The 23,081-nt window shown below is 47.8% G+C and overlaps 1 protein-coding gene across 1 annotated transcript; it reads left to right on the plus strand.

Annotated features, from left to right (window-relative positions):
- Nucleotides 1-1,003: 1,003 nt before the first annotated feature.
- Nucleotides 1,004-19,634, plus strand: LOC133619823 (alpha-1A adrenergic receptor-like). Its single transcript, XM_061981087.2, has 2 exons — nt 1,004-1,901; nt 19,228-19,634. The coding sequence occupies exons 1-2, from the start codon at nt 1,004-1,006 to the stop codon at nt 19,632-19,634; spliced, it is 1,305 nt and encodes a 434-aa protein (XP_061837071.2).
- Nucleotides 19,635-23,081: the final 3,447 nt, after the last annotated feature.

Here is a 23,081-nt window from a genome sequence, read left to right on the forward strand (position 1 = left end):
GTAAGCAGCTTACCTGCCCGCCACCCCCCGTGGCCGGGGGCTCGTAACAGGGGTCACTCCGCGCGCTCCGCCCGCGCAGCTTACCTGCCCGCCACCCCTGTTGCCGGGGGCGCGTAACAGGGTTCACTCCGCGCGCAGTGCGCTCACGAAAGGGGTGGGGCTCACCCTGGTTGATATAGACAGCAGGACGGTGGCCATGTAAGTCGGAACCCGCTAAGGAGTGTGTAACAACCCACCTGCCGAATCAACTAGCCCTGAAAATGGATGGCGCTGGAGCCTCGGGTCCATACCCGGCCGTCGCCGGCAGCGAGACGCGCTTGGAGGTGCGCTCAGCGCGGCTCCCATATGATTGCGCACTGGTGTGCGTCTGGGCCGTGACAGCGTGGCACGCGAATGTCTGTGCTGCATTGGATCAGTCTCCTTTCTTTAACAGGCAAAAGCTTTATAACCTCACTAATGCCTTGCATCGTCTATATTAGATATATAACAACGGGCGGGTGCGGGCGGATGCGGTTCTGGTCAAATGTTACATCGGGTGGATGGCGGATGGTTGACGAATTTCTGATGCGGTTGCAAATGAAATAATTGCCTATCCGCGCATCTCTAGCAGGAGTCAAAGCATGGCCCCTCTTTCATTTGTTTTGAGCTATTTGTCATTTCAGTGTTAACGTAACGACAACACAGGCGCAAGAAAGAGTTGCTCGGTGTAATTGATCTATTCTGTTCTGTCGTTTGAACAGGTCTCTTGACTTTGACGTCTGTCACCACGGATGAACACAAGACGCAAATTCCACCAGCGATTGCCTCGTAACGTATGATTTTATTTGGTCGTCTGCAAGGATGATGACGAGCCGTGGCTGAGTTTGATGTGACTTTCTGTAAACCTGGCTGTGATGACACCTGGTGCATGCGTGAGTTAATTCGAGGGACGAGAGGAAGCAGGTAGTCGCAGCTGCCTGAAGAATGAAGAACTGTGACCAGATCGTCAAAAGCTGGGGAGAGCATGAATATTTTGCTTTCAGAAGAGTCCTGTCCCAACTGCAGCTCCACCGTCCATCCAAAGGTGGACGTTGTCAAATTAGTGCTCCTGGGAACGGTGCTTGTGGTGTTTTTAGTATTCGGGGTGCTCGGCAACATCCTGGTCATCTTATCGGTGCTGTGCCATCACCACTGGCGCTCCGTCACCCACTACTTCATCGCCAACCTTGCTGCGGCCGACCTACTGCTCAGCTCGGCCGTGGTGCCTTTCTCCGCCACCTCCGAAGCCCTGGGCCGGTGGATGTTCGGCCGGTCCTTCTGCAGCGTCTGGGCGGCCCTGGATGTCCTCTGCTGCACCGCCTCCATCCTCAGTCTGTGTGTGATCTCCATTGACCGCTACCTGGCCGTCAGCTACCCTCTGCGCTACCCAGCAATCGCTACCGGCCGACGAGGCCTGGCCGCGGTGGCCGCTCTCTGGGGAGTCTCGGCGGCCATATCCGTGGGCCCCCTGTTCGGCTGGAAGGAGCCCGACCCTGAAGACGAGACGGTGTGCCGGATCACGGAGGAGCCCGGCTATGCCTTGTTCTCTGCATTAGGATCTTTCTACATCCCGCTGGCCGTCATCTTGTCCATGTACTGCCGCGTGTACGCTGTGGCAAAGAGAGAGACGCGAACCCTCAAGAGAGGAAGTGACGGAGCGGGGTTCGAAGCCGAGGGGGTGACGCTGAGGGTGCACCGAGGGAACGCCGCTGGGACAGGCAAGCACGAAGAGGACAACAGCACTGGGAGGTCCAAACACATCACCAACACCCTGTCCAAGATGCTCAAACTGCCAAAAGAGGAGAAAGCAGCCAAGACCCTTGGCGTTGTCGTTGGGTGCTTCATTCTGTGCTGGCTACCATTTTTCCTGGTCTTACCAATTGGTAAGCAGTGCTCTTCAAATTACTTTTAAAAAGTATATAATTACCGTGGATCTCCGAGTCCATGGTTCTCTCCCGGAAAAGGGTGGAGTGCCATCTCCGGGTTGGGGAGGAGATCTTGCCCCAAGTGGAGGAGTTCAAGTACCTCGGAGTCTTGTTCACGAGTGGGGGGAGAGTGGATCGTGAGATCGACAGGCGGATCGGTGCGGCGTCTTCAGTAATGCGGACGCTGTATCGATCCGTTGTGGTGAAGAAGGAGCTGAGCCGGAAGGCAAAGCTCTCGATTTACCGGTCGATCTACGTTCCCATCCTCACCTATGGTCATGAGCTTTGGGTTATGACCGAAAGGACAAGATCACGGGTACAAGCGGCCCAAATGAGTTTCCTCCGCCGAGTGGCGGGGCTCTCCCTTAGAGATAGGGTGAGAAGCTCTGTCATTCGGGGGGAGCTCAAAGTAAAGCCGCTGCTCCTCCACATCGAGAGGAGCCAGATGAGGTGGTTCGGGCATCTGGTCAGGATGCCACCCGAACGCCTCCCTAGGAAGGTGTTTCGGGCACGTCCGACCGGTAGGAGGCCACGGGGAAGACCCAGGACACGCTGGGAAGACTATCTCTCCCGGCTAGCCTGGGAACGCCTCGGGATCCCCCGGGAGGAGCTGGACGAAGTGGCTGGGGAGAGGGAAGTCTGGGCTTCCCTGCTTAAGCTGCTGCCCCCGCGACCCGACCTCGGATAAGCGGAAGAAGATGGATGGATGGATGGATGGATAATTACCGTGTTTTTCGGACCAGATTATAAGGCGCACTGCCGATGAGCAGGACTATTTTAGGTCTATTTTCATACAAAAAGCGCACCGAATTATTGTCAGGTTCAAACACCGATGACTTCTATTAAACAGACAAGAAGCAAGGAATTAAACAGAGACAGGATTACATTTAGCTCAATGAGGTGAGCGCGTAGACCTGTACCCTTGCACAGTGTCCTTCCACCCTCTGACAAGAGAATTCTACGCCTCCTCTTTTATTTGGACTTTCCCTGATTACATGGCATCAGCTGTTTCTAAAGGGAGGGGGGTCATAAACAGCTGTTGCCTTCGGTCACAAAACATCCATCCATCCGTCCATTTTCTACCGCTTATTCCCTTTCGGGGTCGCGGGGGGCGCTGGAGCCTATCTCAGCTACAATCGGGCGGAAGGCGGCGTACACCCTGGACAAGTCGCCACCTCATCGCAGGGCCAACACAGATAGACAGACAACATTCACACTCACATTCACACACTAGAGCCAATTTAGTGTTGCCAATCAACCTATCCCCAGGTGCATGTGTCAGGTCCTGCTTCCTCTCCGCTTTGTAGATCTTCCTGTGGATTACAACAGATCAAAGAAACCGACACCTTCATGTCGCTTCCCATCCTACACAGTGGAGTTTTACAAGCCTTTTGCTTGGTAAGATCAAAGACAGCTTTTGTCTGCTCGCCGGGAACTTATGGGAACACAAAGTTTTGTGACAATTTAGATACAATTATTCTGACAATTATAAGGCGCATTAATGTACAAGACTTCCTTGTGGTCTACATAACATGTAATGGTGGTTCTTTGGTCAAAATGTTGCATAGATGATGTTTTACACATCATCTTCAAGTCGCTTTCTGACAGTCGCTTCAGGATGCGCCGTTTTGTGGGCGGGTCTTATTTACGTGGCTCACCTTCGACAGCGTCTTCTCCCCGTCATCTTTGTTGTAGCGGTGTAGCGTGCAAGGACGGGAGTGGAAAAAGTGTCAAAAGATGGAGCAGCATCTCCTCATCCGTGGCTCACTAGCGCAACAACAACACCCGAAATGTGTCCCGTGAAAAAAACGTCCGACCGGAGCTCTCTAATAACTAAAGTTACTTGGGTGAATAATGTAAACTCACTACACCGGTATGTTTTAGCGCTTTCATGACGAGTTTACTGACAGATATAAGTAAGAACTTTACACTACTTTATATTAGAAATGGCAACAGCAGAGAATGAATGTCCCATAACAAGAAGATAGAGAAAAAGAAGCTTATTGACTATGGCATCAGCACGGACAACAATGGCGAACTTGCGCAAATTTTCAGGACTTATGCAGATCTCAAATACAGATCAGCAGGTACCAGAAGGTAAGAAAAGTTGCCTTTGCATAATATTGTGAAACAAACAAACAATGAAACAAAACGCCAGATAATATGTCTGCTAATGGGTGCCATTTTACGGTCCTTATATACACACCATAGTAATACTCGTATCTCTGACTACGGTAGCCGTAATGGGCCGACAATCCATCAAGCGGTGCGGCTTCAAAGTCGTACTAAAACATTTTGACAGATTTTTGAGTGCCGTGTGTAATGTTCTTTATTTTCAATGGAACATTTAAAGTTTTGGTGTTTTTTACTGGCGTCATATTGCAGTCTTCTTATGTGTGACTGTCATCTACCGGTCACACTTATCATTACACCCTTGTACAAAATAAAATTGCTTCGAGGTCGGCAAGCACAACCAGAATTATTCCGTACATTAGGCGCACCGGGTTATAGGGCGCACTGTCAAATTTTGAGATGAAATGAAAGGATTTTAAGTGCGCCTTATAGTCCGAACAACACGGTAAATATATTTCAAGTCTGACATACGCTTTACATTAATTGGATATATTTAAAGTCTTCTTAGTTGTTGATCTATGATTAGGGGTATTGGTGTTTTCCCAAATACCGTACATTGTTCGTAACCCGCAGCTAGTTTAGTTTAGCTTAGCTATTGCTAACATCCTGCTGAACGCTACATTTGAAACAGAATAAAACATGCTTTGGTACTGTTGCGTCAGACCAGTTCTTCCCCCAAGGGAATCTAAGTTACTGGTCAATCCCAAGTTCTTTCGATGACATATATGCTGAGTAAGAAGGACCATCAGGACAGAATTGGAATATTTTCAAGTTTATACCAAAGCTTTAGGAGATCAACTTAACCAATACATTCATATCGGGTGGTCTAGTTGATCTGGCATTCAAAGGGAAAAACCAACTTCTTTTCACACAAAGAAAACCCCCATCTCCCCCTCGCACCACTGATAAGGAACCAGTGGGTGTTATATTTCACATTCCTGATGGTTTAAGACACTAAACAGACAATCTGAAGACAAAGAGAGACTGGTAGAATACACAAAGGAAAAGTACTAGATCCTCAAACATGGCTATTAGAGATGCGCGGTTTGCGGGCACAACCGCGGAGTCCGCGGATTATCCGCGGATCGGGCGGATGAAATCAAAAAAAATTAGATTTTATCCGCAGGTCGGGTCGGGTCGGGTGGTTGAAATAAAAAAAAATTAGATTTTAAATAGATTCAGGCGGGTGGCAGTTAAACCAATTTGGAAATATATATACATAGTTAAATGTTGTTACCCACATACGAAAAACGAGCAGGCACCTGCAGCATATGCCACAACAGAAGAAGAAGAAAAAAAGAGATGGACACTTTTACGGAGCGGAGAAGGGACGCCTCGCCGGGGTCCGGGACCGAGGCCCCTTCCCCCGAGAGGGCCCCACCGGGAGCCGTAGCTGAGGCGATCCGCGAGAAGGCACCGACACCCCGCCTCGTCCGCCTTCGCCGCGGCCGGCGTCACGCGCAGCAGGTAAGCAGCTTACCTGCCCGCCACCCCCGTGGCCGGGGGCTCGTAACAGGGGTCACTCCGCGCGCTCCGCCCGCGCAGCTTACCTGCCCGCCACCCCTGTTGCCGGGGGCGCGTAACAGGGGTCACTCCGCGCGCAGTGCGCTCACGAAAGGGGTGGGGCTCACCCTGGTTGATATAGACAGCAGCTAGGACGGTGGCCATGGAAGTCGGAACCCGCTAAGGAGTGTGTATCAACCCACCTGCCGAATCAACTTGCCCTGAAAATGGATGGCGCTGGAGCGTCGGGCACATACCCGGCCGTTGCCAGCAGCGAGATGCGCTTGGAGGTGCGCTCAGCGCAGCTCCCATATGATTGCGCACTGGTGTGCGTCTGAGTCGTGACAGCGTGGCACGCGAATGTCTGTGCTGCATTGGATCAGTCTCCTTTCTTTAACAGGCAAAAGCTTTATAACCTCACTAATGCCTTGCATCGTCTATATTAGATATATAACAACGGGCGGGTGCGGGCGGATGCGGTTCTGATCAAATGTTAGATCGGGTGGATTGCGGATGGTTGACGACTTTCTGATGCGGTTGCGGATGAAATAATTGCCTATCCGCGCATCTCTAATGGCTATGTAAAAAGAAAGAACTCTTAAACATATATGCATCCTTCCACAGTACAAACTTACCAGTGTGAAAATGCAGTGAACACACCAACATGTACCGGGTGATGGCGTTAAAAGTCATGTTTGACGGTCTCACGGCTTATTTCCAGGCTATTCCCCGTCTCTTTGTTTGCTTAATAACTTGACTTCCTTCGGCTTTGCTTTCAGGCTAGAAATGACCGAATTTCACCGAATAATTCTTGAAGTGATGAGAACAAGCATCGCATGTTCGCAGCATGTTTTGCACTTGTTAAAGAAAACAACAAAACTGAATCATAATCTTGTATTCAGCCATGTAAATAAGCTATTCAGACCCACAATGCAATGCGTTTCCACACCACACTCTCAAGCCCTATTGCATTGTGTCTATACTTTCATTTGAATTTTCCATGTTATCATTGAGATGAATCTGATAAGCCCGCTGTTGGCTGCTTTGATTTCCGCAGCACTTTTATAACCATGTCATCAGTTATGTTCAAAGCTCCAGAGAGAGTTCATTATAAAATGTTTGCTGTGTCACTCCTGCATTGAATTAGCAATCACAAATAGGACAAAGTGTCTCGCTGAATAATTTGGAGTACAACTGTCAGGTTCAAACACTGATGACATCTATTAAACAGACAAGAAGCAAGGAATCATGCAGAGACAGATTTCAATTTTGCTCAATGAGGAGAGACGTATTGGGCTGTACACTTAGTTACAGGTCCAACCGACGCTCTAAGGTACAGTCCCACGTGCTCCTCTATTTATTTGGTTTAAATTGAATTATAAAAATGTAGCTATATTTTGCTAATATAAAATTGTAAGAGGGGCGGTACCTCTGGATTGGCAGACCGGGGTGGTGGTTCCTCTCTTTAAGAAGGGGAACCGGAGGGTGTGTTCCAACTATCGTGGGATCACACTCCTCAGCCTTCCTGGTAAGGTCTATTCAGGTGTACTGGAGAGGAGGCTACGCCGGATAGTCGAACCTCGGATTCAGGAGGAACAGTGTGGTTTTCGTCCCGGTCGTGGAACTGTGGACCAGCTCTATACTCTCGGCAGGGTCCTTGAGGGTGCATGGGAGTTTGCCCAACCAGTCTACATGTGCTTTGTGGACTTGGAGAAGGCATTCGACCGTGTACCCCGGGAAGTCCTGTGGGGAGTGCTCAGAGAGTATGGGGTAACGGACTGTCTTATTGTGGCAGTTCGCTCCCTGTATAATCAGTGTCAGAGCTTGGTCCGCATTGCCGGCAGTAAGTCGGACACGTTTCCAGTGAGGGTTGGACTCCGCCAAGGCTGCCCTTTGTCACCGATTCTGTTCATAACCTTTATGGACAGAATTTCTAGGCGCAGTCAGTACGTTGAAGGGATCTGGTTTGGTGGCTGCAGGATTAGGTCACTGCTACTTGCAGATGATGTGGTCCTGATGGCTTCCTCCGGCCAAGATCTTCAGCTCTCACTGGATCGGTTCGCAGCCGAGTGTGAAGCGACTGGGATGGGAATCAGCACCTCCAAGTCCGAGTCCATGGTTCTCTCCCGGAAAAGGGTGGAGTGCCATCTCCGGGTTGGGGAGGAGATCTTGCCCCAAGTGGAGGAGTTCAAGTACCTCGGAGTCTTGTTCACGAGTGAGGGAAGAGTGGATCGTGAGATCGACAGGCGGATCGGTGCGGCGTCTTCAGTAATGCGGACGCTGTATCGATCCGTTGTGGTGAAGAAGGAGCTGAGCCGGAAGGCAAAGCTCTCGATTTACCGGTCGATCTACGTTCCCATCCTCACCTATGGTCATGAGCTTTGGGTCATGACCGAAAGGACAAGATCACGGGTACAAGCGGCCGAAATGAGTTTCCTCCGACAAATGGCGGGGCTCTATCTTAGAGATAGGGTGAGAAGCTCTGTCATTCGGGGGGAGCTCAAAGTAAAGCCGCTGCTCCTCCACATCGAGAGGAGCCAGATGAGGTGGTTCGGGCATCTGGTCAGGATGCCACCCGAACGCCTCCCTAGGAAGGTGTTTCGGGCACGTCCGACCGGTAGGAGGCCACGGGGAAGACCCAGGACACGCTAGGAAGACTATCTCTCCCGGCTGGCCTGGGAACGCCTCGGGATCCCCCGGGAGGAGCTGGACGAAGTGGCTGGGGAGAGGGAAGTCTGGGCTTCCCTGCTTAAGCTGCTGCCCCCGCGACCCGACCTCGGATAAGCGGAAGAAGATGGTTGGATGGATGGATGAAATTGTAATAGCCAAGGTGTTGATTACTGTTTTAGTCACTTCCAGTGGAACAACAGTTTACTAATAAATCAAAACAGACAATCAGAGTGTTTGCTGTGGGGTCCAACTCAGATGAAGCAGCCACTGCAGATTCTGGTTGCAGCAGAGCATTAAGGTTTATTGTTCCATTACATATAAATTGTAAACATTAAATGTTATTTTTCATGGAAAAACTGAAGCTGAACTAACCTGTTCTTGGACAAAATCTAAACGGGCTTCTTAGCACAGTAGCTTTAGGTGGTAAGCGCCAATTTTCCACACAATTTTTTTTAAACCTTTCAAAAGTCAGTATAAATGGTCTTAAATTCTAAAACTAAACTCTAAATAGTATTTTTTTACTTTGTTGTTGTCAGCTATTATGGTGTGTTTTAATTTATGCTGCTATGAAAACAAGGAACAATAAGAAATCTTTGAAGGTCTAACTTTTAAATGTTTACAAGACCACATTAAACACATCATGATAACGTAACCAACCTTTGTCAGACGCTCATAATTAGTCATTATGAGCGTCTGACAAAGGCCATTGTTACTCAGTAATTATTAGTAATAATGTTAAAAATGAGTCAGTAATTATTATTTTACTGAATAGAACTTGAATGTGTCATAATACAGAGGAGTCGTCCTACTGTTTTAGTGGCCATGAATGCATCACTGGAGAGAGAGCGGCTGCTGTCAATACAACATATCATTTCTTTGTTTTGGTGTGATTACGGCAGAAAGTGACCACTTTTGTTCCATTGCAGTTTTGTTGCTGATGTTGTTTTGGTGCAACAGTACCGTATTTTCCGCACTATTAGCCGCACCTAAAAACCACAAATTTACTCAAAAGCTGACAGTGCGGCTTATAACCCGGTGCGCTTTATATATGGATTAATATTAAGATTCATTTTCATAAAGTTTCGGTCTCGCAACTACGGTAAACAGCCGCCATCTTTTTTCCCCGTAGAAGAGGAAGTGCTTCTTCTTCTACGCAAGCAACCGCCAAGGTAAGCACCCGCCCCCATAGAACAGGAAGCGCTTCTTCTTCTACTGTAAGCAACCACCCGCCCCCGTAGAAGAAGAAGAAGCGCGCGGATATTACGTTTCATTTCCTTTGTGTGTTTACATCTGTAAAGACCACAAAATGGCTCCTACTAAGCGACAGGTTTCCGGTTCATGAAAAGACGCAATCTCTCCATCCGCACACGGACTACTATTTCACAGCAACTGCCTAAAGACTTTCAAGAAAAGCTGGCTACTTTCCGTGCATATTGTAAAAACAAGATAGCTGAAAAAAAGATCCGGCCAGAGAACATTATCAACATGGACGAGGTTCCACTGACTTTTGATATTCCTGTGAACCGCACTGTGGATACAACGGGAGCACGTACGGTGAATATTCGCACCACAGGGAATGAGAAGTCATCCTTCACTGTGGTTCTAGCTTGCCATGCTAATGGCCAGAAACTTCCACCCATGGTGATATTCAAAAGGAAGACCTTGCCAAAAGAGACCTTTCCAGCCGGCGTCATCATAAAAGCTAACTCGAAGGGATGGATGGATGAAGAAAAGATGAGCGGGTGGTTAAGGTAAGTTTACGCGAAGAGGCCGGGTGGCTTTTTTCACGCAGCTCCGTCCATGTTGATATACGACTCCATGCGCGCCCACATCACGCTGGTTTTTAATATATTATTAAAGTTTGACTGACCTATCTGACTGTTTTTTTGACATTCCTTTAGCGCAGTTAGATGCGGCTTATAACACGGGGCGGCTTATAGGTGGACAAAGTTTTGAAATATGCCGTTCATTGAAGGCGCGGCTTATAACCCAGGGCGGCTTATGGTGCGGAAAATACGGTAATCAGTTTTGCTCAATAAAATGAGCAAAATGTTGCTGCAGACCTCTTTCTCCTCCTTAAAAACACAAGCATAGGGCATTTTTTCTTCTAGAAAGGCGAAAAGGCACCTGGTAAACGAGACGAGAGAGTAACATCCCAGCAATAGGTGTCTAAATTATTGCCTAGGTTAATAAATAGACGTCCCCACGAATATTCATATGAATATGAAGCGACGCCGAGAAGGACAAGCGGTAGAAAATGGATGAATATGAGGTATTATATGCATTGGCGAAAAAGGTAACTTAGTGTCCTTGCCTCAATCTTGTTTACGTTGTTAAAATCAAATGTTGTGTGGGGAGTTATACCATGTACCATTTTCTTATATGATTGTGAACTAGCATGTATTTGTATTTGGTCACAAAATCATTTAGAGTATTAGTCTATTAAGGAAATTGTGCCGAGTGTGAAATTTGGTGGAGGAGGAATTATGGTGTGGAGGTGGTTTTTCAGGAGTTGGGCTTGGCCCCTTAGTTCCAGTGAAAGGAACTTTGAATGCTCAACATGACTGTGCACCAGTGCACAAAGCAAGGTCCATAAAGACATGGATGACAGAATCTGGTGTGGATGAACTTGACTGGCCTGCACAGAGTCCTGACCTGAACCCGATAGAACACCTTTGGGATGAATTAGAACGGAGACTGAAGAGCCAGGCCTTCTCCACCAACATCAGTGTGTGACCTCACCAACGCGGTTTTGGAAGAATGGTGGAAAATTCCTATAAACACACTCCGCAACCTTGTGGACAGCCTTCCCAGAAGAGTTGAAACTGTAATAGCTGCAAAAGGTCATATTGAACCCTATGGGTTAGGAATGGGATGGCACTTCAAGTTCATATGTGAGTCAAGGCAGGTGGCCAAATACTTTCGGCAATATAGTGTAGCTTCGGGTGTAGATGTCTATCACAGCTCGTCCAGAGAGTTGTGACTCTTGTCCCCAAGATTTTAGGAGAGATAATAAAAACATTAGCAAATTCCAGTAGGAAGCCCCCACAGGTAGGAGTAGAGGATAAGAATCGGAGGTCACCCGACTCAAACTGATCAGAGGAAAGAGGTCAGGGAAAGATTGACTGGCCAAACCACAAACTGGGCTTTGTCCAGACTGGCCGGCTCCAAGGCTAGCGTTACGAAGAGTGGGGGTCTTCGTGTAAGGGGTATTTAGTATGGATGTCCGATAATATCGGCCGATAAATGCAATATCGAAAATTATCGGTATCAAAAAGTAAAATTTATGCAGCTGTGTACATGGACTTAGGGAAAAGTACAGAGCGCCAATAAACCTTAAAGGCACTGCCTTTGCGTGCCGCCCCAGTCACATAATATCTACGGATTTTCACATACACAAGTGAATGCAAGCATACTTGGTCAGCAGCCATACAGGTCACGCTGAGGGTGGCCGTATAAACAACTTTAACACTGTTACAAATATGCACCACACTGTGAACCCACACCAAACAAGAATGACAAACACATTTCGGGAGAACATCCGCACCGTAACACAACATAAACACCATCCATCCATCCATTTACTACGGCTTATTCCCTTCGGGGTCAACAGAACAAATACCCAGAACCCCTTGCAGCACTAACTCTTCCGGGACGCTACAATATACACCCCCCACTAACACCTAAAAACCCCGCCCCTCCCCGCAAACTCGCCCACCTCAACCTCCTCATGCTCTCTCAGGGAGAGCATGTCCCAAATTCCAAGCTGCTGTTTTAAGGCATGTTAAAAAAAAAATAATGCACTTTGTGACTTCAATAATAAATATGGCATTTTTTTCCATAACTTGAGTTGATTTATTTTGGAAAACCTTGTTACATTGTTTAATGCATCCAGCGGGGCATCACAACAACATTAAGCATAATAATGTGTTAATTCCGAGGTTCGGAAGGAGGAACAGTGTGGTTTTCGTCCTGGTCGTGGAACTGTGGACCAGCTCTATACTCTCGGCAGGGTCCTTGAGGGTGCATGGGAGTTTGCCCAACCAGTCTACATGTGTTTTGTGGACTTGGAGAAGGCATTCGACCGTGTCCCTCGGGAAGTCCTGTGGGGAGTGCTCAGAGAGTATGGGGTATCGGACTGTCTGATTGTGGCGGTCCGCTCCCTGTATGATCAGTGTCAGAGCTTGGTCCGCATTGCCGGCAGTAAGTCGGACACGTTTCCAGTGAGGGTTGGACTCCGCCAAGGCTGCCCTTTGTCACCCATTCTGTTCATAACTTTTATGGACAGAATTTCTAGGCGCAGTCAAGGCGTTGAGGGGATCTGGTTTGGTGGCTGCAGGATTAGGTCTCTGCTTTTTGCAGATGATGTGGTCCTGATGGCTTCATCTGGCCAGGATCTTCAGCTCTCACTGGATCGGTTCGCAGCCGAGTGTGAAGCGACTGGGATGAGAATCAGCACCTCCAAGTCCGAGTCCATGGTTCTCGCCCGGAAAAGGGTGGAGTGCCATCTCCGGGTTGGGGAGGAGATCTTGCCCCAAGTGGAGGAGTTCAAGTACCTCGGAGTCTTGTTCACGAGTAAGGGAAAAGTGGATCGTGAGATCGACAGGCGGATCGGTGCGGCGTCTTCAGTAATGCGGACGCTGTATCGATCCGTTGTGGTGAAGAAGGAGCTGAGCCGGAAGGCAAAGCTCTCAATTTACCGGTCGATCTACGTTCCCATCCTCACCTATGGTCATGAGCTTTGGGTAATGACCGAAAGGACAAGATCACGGGTACAAGCGGCCCAAATGAGTTTCCTCCGCCGGGTGGCGGGGCTCTCCCTTAGAGATAGGGTGAGAAGCTCTGCCATCCGGGAGGAGCTCAAAGTAAAGCCGCTGCTCCTCCACATCGAGAGGAGCCAGATGAGGTGGTTCGGGCATCTGGTCAGGATGCCACCCGAACGCCTCCCTAGAGAGGTGTTTAGGGCACGTCCGACCAGTAGGAGGCCGCGGGGAAGACCCAGGACACGTTGGGAAGACTATGTCTCCCGGCTGGCCTGGGAACGCCTCGGGGTCCCACAGGAAGAGCTGGACAAAGTGGCTGGGGAGAGGGAAGTCTGGGCTTCCCTGCTTAGGCTGCTGCCCCCGCGACCCAACCTCGGATAAGCGGAAGAAGATGGATGGATGGATGGAATGTGTTAATTCCACGACTGTATATATCGGTATCGCTTGATATCGGAATCGGTAATTAAGAGTTGGACAATATCGGAATATCAGATATCGGCAAAAAAGCCATTATGGGACAGTGGTCCGAGAGTACAGCAGAAGAGTAATCAGGCCCATACTCTTTCTCCTGGAAGAGTTCCAGTCTGAGGCTGGCTGAAACAAATTAAGCTTTTTGTTCGACGATTCCTTGTTGGCGTCTCATCACCCGTCACACGACCAACAAATATACAACGATTGGCAAAGCCCGAACACCCACTTCTGTGTAAAGTATCCACAGCCTGAAGAAATGTACAAACATCCGCCATGAAGTTGGCGTGAGGCAGCGCACATTTCCACGTCAAAGTCAGTCTTGATACATCTCATCTTCGCCAGGTTTTTGTGAGCAACCAAGGCTAATACATGAGGTGCAGGTACAGCAGTGGCAAAAGCTGTTGCTGCCAGATACTTTTGCGTACCAATTGCTCATAACATCAGTCAGCGTGTCAACACTTTACCTCTGGAGTTTCCAAGAAGACACATTTAGAAATTCAATCACAAGCAGCCAACTAACCACATCAGGCAGCATGATGGTGCGGGGTAGGCTTCTACTGCGAGACGGAATTGAGTGAGCTGCTCTGCTATGAAAGCCATTACAGATAACAAGCATGAGGCTTAATAGGCTGTAATGCTCACAGGCATCCTCAGTCACCGGGTCGCCTCTCAAGGCAGCCATGTCATCACAGGGGAAAAAACACTTCTGCATTTCAGTCCAGACAGACCTTCACGGCTCATAGCGACGCACTCCTTGCCAGCTTCGAGGCTAAGATAGCTCGGTTTCTCCAGGGTGACAGTTTGAAAAAACTGCTGAAGTTTGGGTTTAGATAGATAGATAGATAGATAGATAGATAGATAGTAGAGATGCGCGGTTTGCGGGCACAACCGCGGAGTCCGCGGATTATCCGCGGATCGGGCGGATGAAATAAAAAAAAATTAGATTTTAAATAGATTCAGGCGGGTGGCAGTTAAACCAATTCGTAAATATATATACATAGTTAAATGTTGTTACCCACATAAGAAAAACGAGCAGGCACCTGCTGCATATGCCACAACAGAAGAAAAAAAAGAAAAAGAGATGGACACTTTTACGGAGCGGAGAAGGGACGCCTCGCCGGGGTCCGGGACCGAGGCCCCTTCCCCCGAGAGGGCCCCACCGGGAGCCGTAGCTGAGGCGATCCGCGAGAAGGGCCCGACGCACGTCTAGGGTCACCACCGCGCCCACCGCACCGACACCCCGCCTCGCCCGCCTTCCCCGCGGCCGCCGTCACGCGCAGCAGGTAAGCAGTTTACCTGCCCGCCACCCCCGTGGCCGGGGGCTCGTAACAGGGGTCATTCCGCGCGCTCCGCCCGCGCAGCTTACCTGCCCGCCACCCCTGTTGCCGGGGGCACGTAACAGGGGTCACTCCGCGCGCAGTGCGCTCACGAAAGGGGTGGGGCTCACCCTGGTTGATATAGACAGCAGGACGGTGGCCATGGAAGTCGGAACCCGCTAAGGAGTGTGTAACAACCCACCTGCCGAATCAACTACCCCTGAAAATGGATGGCGCTGGAGCGTCGGGCCCATACCCGGCCGTCGCCGGCAGCGAGACGCGCTTGGAGGTGCGCTCAGCGCGGCTCCCATATGATTGCGCACTGGTGTGCGTCTGGGTCGTGACAGCGTGGCACGCGAATGTCTGTGCTGCATTGGATCAGTCTCCTTTCTTTAACAGGCAAAAGCTTTATAACCTCACTAATGCCTTGCATCATCTATATTAGATATATAACAACGGGCGGGTGCGGTTCTGATCAAATGTTACATCGGGTGGATGGCGGATGGTTGACGACTTTCTGATGCGGTTGCGGATGAAATAATTGCCTATCCGCGCATCTCTAATAGATAGATAGATAGATAGATAGATAGATAGATAGATAGTGTCGGAGGCAGATATTTACATATATCCGTATATAAGTGTTACTTCTTTATTTTCATAATCATATTACAAAACAGCTAGTGTTTTTCTTCCAAATTGTGGTTTTTTTGGTTGTCTGCAAATACTGTGTACTAACCTTGACTTTGGAATGTGGAGAGGAGAGATACTCCTTCTTTTATCTCTTCTTATGTCCAGGTGCGGAGGACAATGGGCATGTGTTTGGGCTGGAAAGACAAGACAGTGAGGGTGGGAGGGAGAGAGACTTTATAGAATAGAAGGTTTCCATTTTTGAGGGCAGACCATCTTAGCTGAGCGATTGAATGTTCTATGCTGGACTGGTCTCAATATATTTACAAAGCTTTGCAAATATATTACAAAATACCTATTCTGTCTCTGGGCTTCACGGTGGCAGAGGGGTTAGTGCATCTGCCTCACAATACGAAGGTCCTGAGTAGTCTTGGGTTCAATCCCGGGCTCGGGATCTTTCTGTGTGGAGTTTGCATGTTCTCCCCGTGACTGCGTGGGTTCCCTCCGGGTACTCCGGCTTCCTCCCACCTCCAAAGACATGCACCTGGGGATAAGTTGATTGGCAACACTAAAATTGGCCCTAGTGTGTGGATGTGAGTGTGAATGTTGTCTGTCTATCTGTGTTGGCCCTGCGATGAGGTGGCGACTTGTCCAGGGTGTACCCCGCCTTCCGCCCGATTGTAGCTGAGATAGGCTCCAGCGCCCCCCGCGACCCCAAAGGGAATAAGCGGTAGAAAATGGATGGATGGATGGATATTCTGTCTCTGATGGTTCTTTTACTCAGCTTTAAGTGTCGTAAAGAGCTTGGGAGCGACGACCAGAAACTTGAATTCCCTGGGAGGAACAACTGGTCCAAACGCAACAATAGATATAGATAGGTCCTTATTGTCATTGCACAAGAACAACGAAACTTTGTTTTCAGCACAAACCCGTTCAAGATTGGATAAACAAACAGTGTACAGGGTTACAGAACAGGAACGCCAATGGGTCGCCACAAGGCGCCCCGTAAAAGATGGGAAAAAGGTAAAAGGCTGGGGAAGGATGAGTAAAAAAATACAATCTAGACCGGGCTCCTAAGGGGGCCCAGTCTGGAGTGGGGAAAAACCTCCATAGCAAAGCACATATACATATTATAACGTACATCTCGAGATATCTAGCAACAGAGGGAAGGGAGTGCGGGGTCATGGTGGTGGGCCGCAGCTCTCAGGCGCTGCCCATCCTTTCATCACCCCTATGGGATTTGCGTCGAGGGCGTTGGATTGGTGGAGGTGGGGTGTGTATGTGTGGCGTATATTTTTGTGGATGCATGTTTGTGTGTAAGCCTGCAGTGTGTCTCTGTTCCGCGGCCTTGATGTTTGTGCAGTCGCTAGTCCAAAGTCAACAACAACAGGTGTGTGTCCATGAGAGACAAGAAGGGAGTTTGTTGTGTCTTCACTGCACTGTCCTTCAGGAGAGTCTCGAAGCCAGGGGAAAAAATCCAAGTTAGAACGTTTTGCAAGCGAGTGAAAATAAAATTAGCTTTTCACTCTAAATTGTCTATGACCATTTAGAGTGTTTTTGTGAATTTGGTGTTCCTGAAACCACAGGGTGTGTTTTATTGTTGGTTTGTGCTGAAGCCACCTGCCTGTCATTGCAGATGCTAGCTGGCAGCTCTCGCATGACGCGACTGATCGCTAAATGGGTACAACTCGGGGCGAAAAACTAAATGTTGTCATGTGAATATTTCTGCTCAGGGTGGGAATTCATCAGCACTTTTCAGCAATTGTGCATCTGATATGATATACTCGTCGGCGATCACTGGAAACAAAAATAATTGTCCTCCTGTTGGTGGGTTTGCCTTCAGGGGAACGCCTGTGCGTGGAATCTTTTAAAGTGGGGAGACTGGTGCACAGACAGCCACCAGAGTGTGATTGGCAAAGAGAAGGCCAGGGTCCAATGGTATGGAGACCAAGACAATTGGGGGCTCATCTTTGCTGCAGCCTTCTTCCGCCTTTGTGACCGTTGTGGAGCTTCTATGCAACCATCATCCGCCCACTCCGCCGTTGAGGTATTTTTCGACGAGGATGATATGATATACAGTCGTGGTCAAAAGTTTACATCATGTCATGGCTGTCTTGAGTTTGCAATCGTTTCTACAACTCTTATGTTTTTGTGATAGAGTGATTGGAGCACATACTTGTTGGTCACTAAAAACATTCATGAAGTTTGGTTCTTTTATGAATTTATTATGGGTCTACTGAAAATTTGAGGGTCAAAAGTATACATACAGCAATGTTAATATTTGCTTACATGTCCCTTGGCAAGTTTACCTGCAATAAGGCGCTTTTGGTAGCCATCCACAAGCTTCTGCTTGAATTTTAGACCACTCCTCTTGACAAAATTGGTGCAGTTCAGCTGAATTTGTTGGTTTTCTGACATGGACTTGTTTCTTCAGCATTGTCCACGGGTTTAAGTCAAGACTTTGGGAAGGCCATTCTAAAACCTTCATTCTAGCCTGATTTAGCCATTGTTTTCATCTGACCAGAAGGTCTTATCTTTGCCCATGTGATGTCAGATGAAACAAAAATTTAAGCTGTTTGGCCACAATACCCAACAACATGTTTGGAGGAGAAAAGGTGAGGCCTTTAATCCCAGGAACACTATACCTACCATCAAGCATGGTGGTGGTAGTATTATGCTCTGGGCCTGATTTGCCGCCAATGGAACTGGTGCTTTACAGAGAGTAAATGGGACAATGAAAGAGGAGGATTACCTCCAAATTCTTCAGGACAAGCTAAAATCATCAGCCCGTAGGTTGGGTCTTGGGCTCAGTTGGGTGTTCCAACAGGACAAGGACTTGTTTCTTCAGCATTGTCCACACGTTTAAAGTCAGGACTTTGGGAAGGCCATTCTAAAACCTTCATTCTAGCCTGATTTAGCCATTCCTTTACCACTTTTGACTTGTGTTTGGGGTCATTGTCCTGTTGGAACACCCAACTGCGCCCAAGACCCAACCACCGAGTAGATGATAGGGCGTCTACCATGGATCTCCACCTCACTCTCTTCTGCGCGATGGTCTTCGCTTCTTGCCAGGAGATCCCCATCTTGGTCAGTTCATCCAGTTGAATTTTGGTCTCCCTGGCTTCCTCTTGCCTTGAGGGTTGTAGTCCAGGGCTTGTCTTGCGAAGTTTCTCGGATCCTTACTAAGTGTATGGCCGATCCATCCCCACTTTCTGCTTTTGATTTCATTTTGAATTTGCTCTTGGTTCATGCGTCTCCACAGGTCTACGTTTGATATCTTGTTGGGCCACCGAATCCTCAGTATGTACCTGAGGATCACGGGACACATTTTTCCGGCGTTGTTGTTGCACTAGTGAGCCACGGATGAGGAGATGCTGCTCCGTTATCGATTGAAGTAAAGTCTGAATGTCATTAAAACAGTTAGCTCCATCTTTTGACACTTCTTCCACTCCCGTCCTTGCACGCTACACTGCTACAACAAAGATGACGGGGGAGAAGACGCTGTCGAAGGTGAGCCACGTAAATAAGACCGCCCACAAAACGGCGCATCCTGAAGCGACTGTCAGAAGATCTGTAAAACATCATCTACGCAACATTTTGACCAAAGAACAACCATTACATGTTATGTAGACCACAAGGAAGCTTTTACATTTAGAAAGAAATCATAATATGATCCCTTTAATGCGCCTTATGGTCCGGAAAATACGGCAATTTGATTATCGGTCTTTGCCAGCTATGTCAAACTGAGGGTTAAGTATTGACGACCACTCATATGTTGATTTATGTTTGCCTGTGTTCTAGGATCAATCTTCCCATCCTGCAAGCCTCCTGAGACCGTCTTCAAAATAACCTTCTGGCTGGGCTACTTCAACAGCTGCATTAACCCCGTCATCTACCCGTGCTTCAGCCAGGAGTTCAAGAAGGCCTTTCGCCACGTGCTCCACGGCCGCTGTCTGGGAAGTGTCCAACACCAAGGACCTCAGCCAGCGTCTAATACCGCTGACTCGTCAGCCGTGCGTGGTGTTGTTTCGAGGGGATGCTGTGGGACGTTATCTTTGTCCTCTGCGAAGGACGACGCCAGTCCCACAAGCCAGAGGAAGAGTCTACTGAGGTCTTGGTGTTTCTCAGCTAGTCCAAGTCCGGTACCAAAGAACTGCTCGGCTAAGGTTTTACGCATTTCTCTTAATGTTACTGGTGAAGCCGTTTGACTGCAGTCTTTTAGTATTTTAAATCGCTTGTACAGTCGTGGTCAAAAGTTGACATACACTTGTACAGAACATAATGTCATGGCTGTCTTGAGTTTCCAATACTTTCTACAACTCTTATTTTTTTTGTGGTAGACTGATTGGAGCACATACTTGTTTGACCCATCACCCTTGATCACCCGCTGGGAGGTGGCCGTGCCCGGGAATAATTTTTGGTGATTTAACCCCCAATTCCAACCCTTCATGCTGAGTGCCAAGCAGGGAGGTAATGGGTCCCATTTCTATAGTCTTTGGTATGACTCGTCCGGGGTTTGAACTCACAACCTACCGATCTCAGGGCGGACACTCTAACCACTAGGCCACGACGAGGTTTTCGCAGCTTACTGCGGGGTTCGTTCATGACCCAACAAAACCTACGTGACTGTTGCATACAGCAAACAGTCACGTAAGTTTTGTTGGTTCATGCCACAGCTAGTAGGTTTTCCTTGCCATAGTCTATGCTAAGTATTTGCAATCAGCACGTTGTGCCTTCGCCTTGTGTTCCGTTTTGTTGTACTACTTTTATTTTTGAGAATTAAATCATGTTCTTACCTGCACGCATTGTCCGGAATGGTACGTCTAAATTCAGTCAGCTGCGAAAACCTCGTCCTGACAGAATGACGCCTTGGAGCAGGAAGGGTTGCTAGCCTTGGAGCAGGAACTAGCCTTGGAGCAGAGACAGGTGGCGGAGAGGATGGCATCTTCAGGTCCACCTGGGCTGAGGTTAGCCGTGATCTTGGGGGAAGTGGCCTAGCTGGAGGTTGTGGCTTGACACGCCGAAAGAACTGGTGGTGGTGGCCGGGCCGGAGGCTGCTGCCTGGCTGGGCGCAGCTGAACCACTCCACTAGCACAGCTCCCCGGCACTATCCCCATGGAAACTAAAACAAACCCAGAGGTGTACAAACAGGAACGTGGCGAAGTTGGTAGAGTGGCCGTGCCAGCAATCGGAGGGTTGCTGGTTACTGGGGTTCAATCCCTACCTTCTACCTTCCTAGTCACGTCCGTTGTGTCCTTGGGCAAGACACTTAACCCCTTGCTCCTGATGGCTGCTGGTTAGCGCCTTGCGTGGCAGCTCCCGCCATCAGTGTGTGAATGTGTGTGTGAATGGATGAATGTGGAAATAGTGTCAAAGCGCTTTGAGTACCTTGAAGGTAGAAAAGCGCTATACAAGTATAACCCATTTATCATTTAACTAAGGGAGTCCAAAACTAACAGAACATAACAAAAACATGATCCGGACCACGGATCATGATACCCTTGGCGGTAGCCATCCACAAGCTTCTGGAAAGCTTCTGCTTGAATTTTTGACCACTCCTTTTGACAAAATTGGTGCAGTTCAGCTAAATGTGTTGGTTTTCTGACATGGACTTGTTTCTTCAGCATTGTCCACACGTTTAAGTCAGGACTTTGGGGAGGCCATTCTAAAACCTTCATTCTAACCTGATTTAGCCATTCCTTTACCACTTTTGATGTGTGTTTGAGGTCATTGTCCTGTTGGAACACCCAACTGCGCCCAAGACCCAACCTCCGGGCTGATGATTTTAGCTTGTCCTGAAGAATTTGGAGGTAATCCTCCTTTTTCATTGTCCCATTTACTCTCTGTAAAGCACCAGTTCCATTGGCAGCAAAACAGGCCCAGAGCATAATACTACCACCACCATGCTTGACGGTGGGAATGGTGTTCCTGGGATTAAAGGCCTCACCTTTTCTCCTCCAAACATATTGCTTTTTTTTTGTTTCATCTGACATCACATGGACAAAGATAAGACCTTCTGGAAGAAAGTTCTGTGGTGAGATGAAACAAAAATTTAGCTGTTTGGCCACAATACCCAGCAATATGTTTGGAGGAGAAAAGGTGAGGCCTTTAATCCCAGGAACACCATGCTCTTATCACAAACAAATAAGAGTTGTAGAAATGATTGGAAACTCAAGACAGCCATGACATGATGTTCTTTACAAGTGTATGTCAACTTTTGACCAGGACTGTACAAGTCAGGACACAACAGAACTTCCCCTCGGACTCAGACTTTACTGCTTAAACTGTTCAAGCAAACAGGCGGGCTGGACTGGATTCTGGCCTACAGTACATCATTAAATATGATTGATGACATGTAACTCTGTCCGCCTCCACACAAACAGAAGAAAATAATACCTGATTGATTTTCCAACTGATCCTTGTAAAGGGTCTGCACTGTTGATTGACAACTGCAATGACACGGAGAAAACAATGCGTCAAATGTTATTGGAATAAAAATCCACCAAGACAAAAAATATTGTACTCTTTTTCTGTGTAGCATTATTCTGCTTTTTTTCCAGAGCAAAAAAAAAAAGGATTTGAACATATAATAGCTTTTCATTGACGAGTAAACTACGCCCGTGGTGTGATTGATTCATGTTTTTCTTTCACGAGCAAGACCCGAAAAGTGCAATCGGCATTCAGGCTTCATTTCTGGAGAGAAAACTTGAAAAAAAAACACACAAATATGGATCTCAGAAAATGTAATTAACGGTATTGATATTTTCAGTCCTTCGGCGAGTACTTGACTTTCAACGTGAAAACTCTCAAATGCACTTTGAATATGACTAAAATTATTATAACATAATAATAATAACATATACATAATGTAATAATGATAATATTTACAGTACACAATAGCTATGACTGCTTGGTGTGGATTTAATATTGCATTGCACAAGCTCATTAGTTGTAGTTCTGTTGTTGTATTCACGCATATATATATATATATATATATATATATATATATATATATATATATGTGTGTGTATATGTGTGTGTATGTATAAATATATATATATGCGTGTATGTATATATTTATATATATATATATACTATATATATATACACTATATATATATATATAATATATATATATATAGTGTGTATATATATATATATATATATATATATATATATATATATTAGAGATGCGCGGTTTGCGAGCACAACCGCGGAGTCCGCGGATTGTCCGCGGATCGGGCGGATGAAAAAAAAAAAAAAAAAGATTTTATCCGCGGGTCGGGTCGGGTCGGGTGGTTGAAATAAAAAAAAATTAGATTTTAAATAGATTCAGGCGGGTGGCAGTTAAACCAATTGGGAAATATATATACATAGTTAAATGTTGTTACCCACATACGAAAAACGAGCAGGCACCTGCAGCATATGCCACAACAGAAGAAAAAAAAGAAAAAGAGATGGACACTTTTACGGAGCGGAGAAGGGACGCCTCGCCGGGGTCCGGGACCGAGGCCCCTTCCCCCGAGAGGGCCCCACCGGGAGCCGTAGCTGAGGCGATCCGCGAGAAGGGCCCGACGCACGTCCAGGGTCACCACCGCGCCCACCGCACCGACACCCCGCCTCGTCCGCCTTCGCCGCGGCCGGCGTCACGCGCA

The sequence above is a fragment of the Nerophis lumbriciformis genome, linkage group LG20 (assembly GCF_033978685.3).
Source record: "Nerophis lumbriciformis linkage group LG20, RoL_Nlum_v2.1, whole genome shotgun sequence".
Classification (NCBI taxonomy): domain Eukaryota; kingdom Metazoa; phylum Chordata; class Actinopteri; order Syngnathiformes; family Syngnathidae; genus Nerophis; species Nerophis lumbriciformis.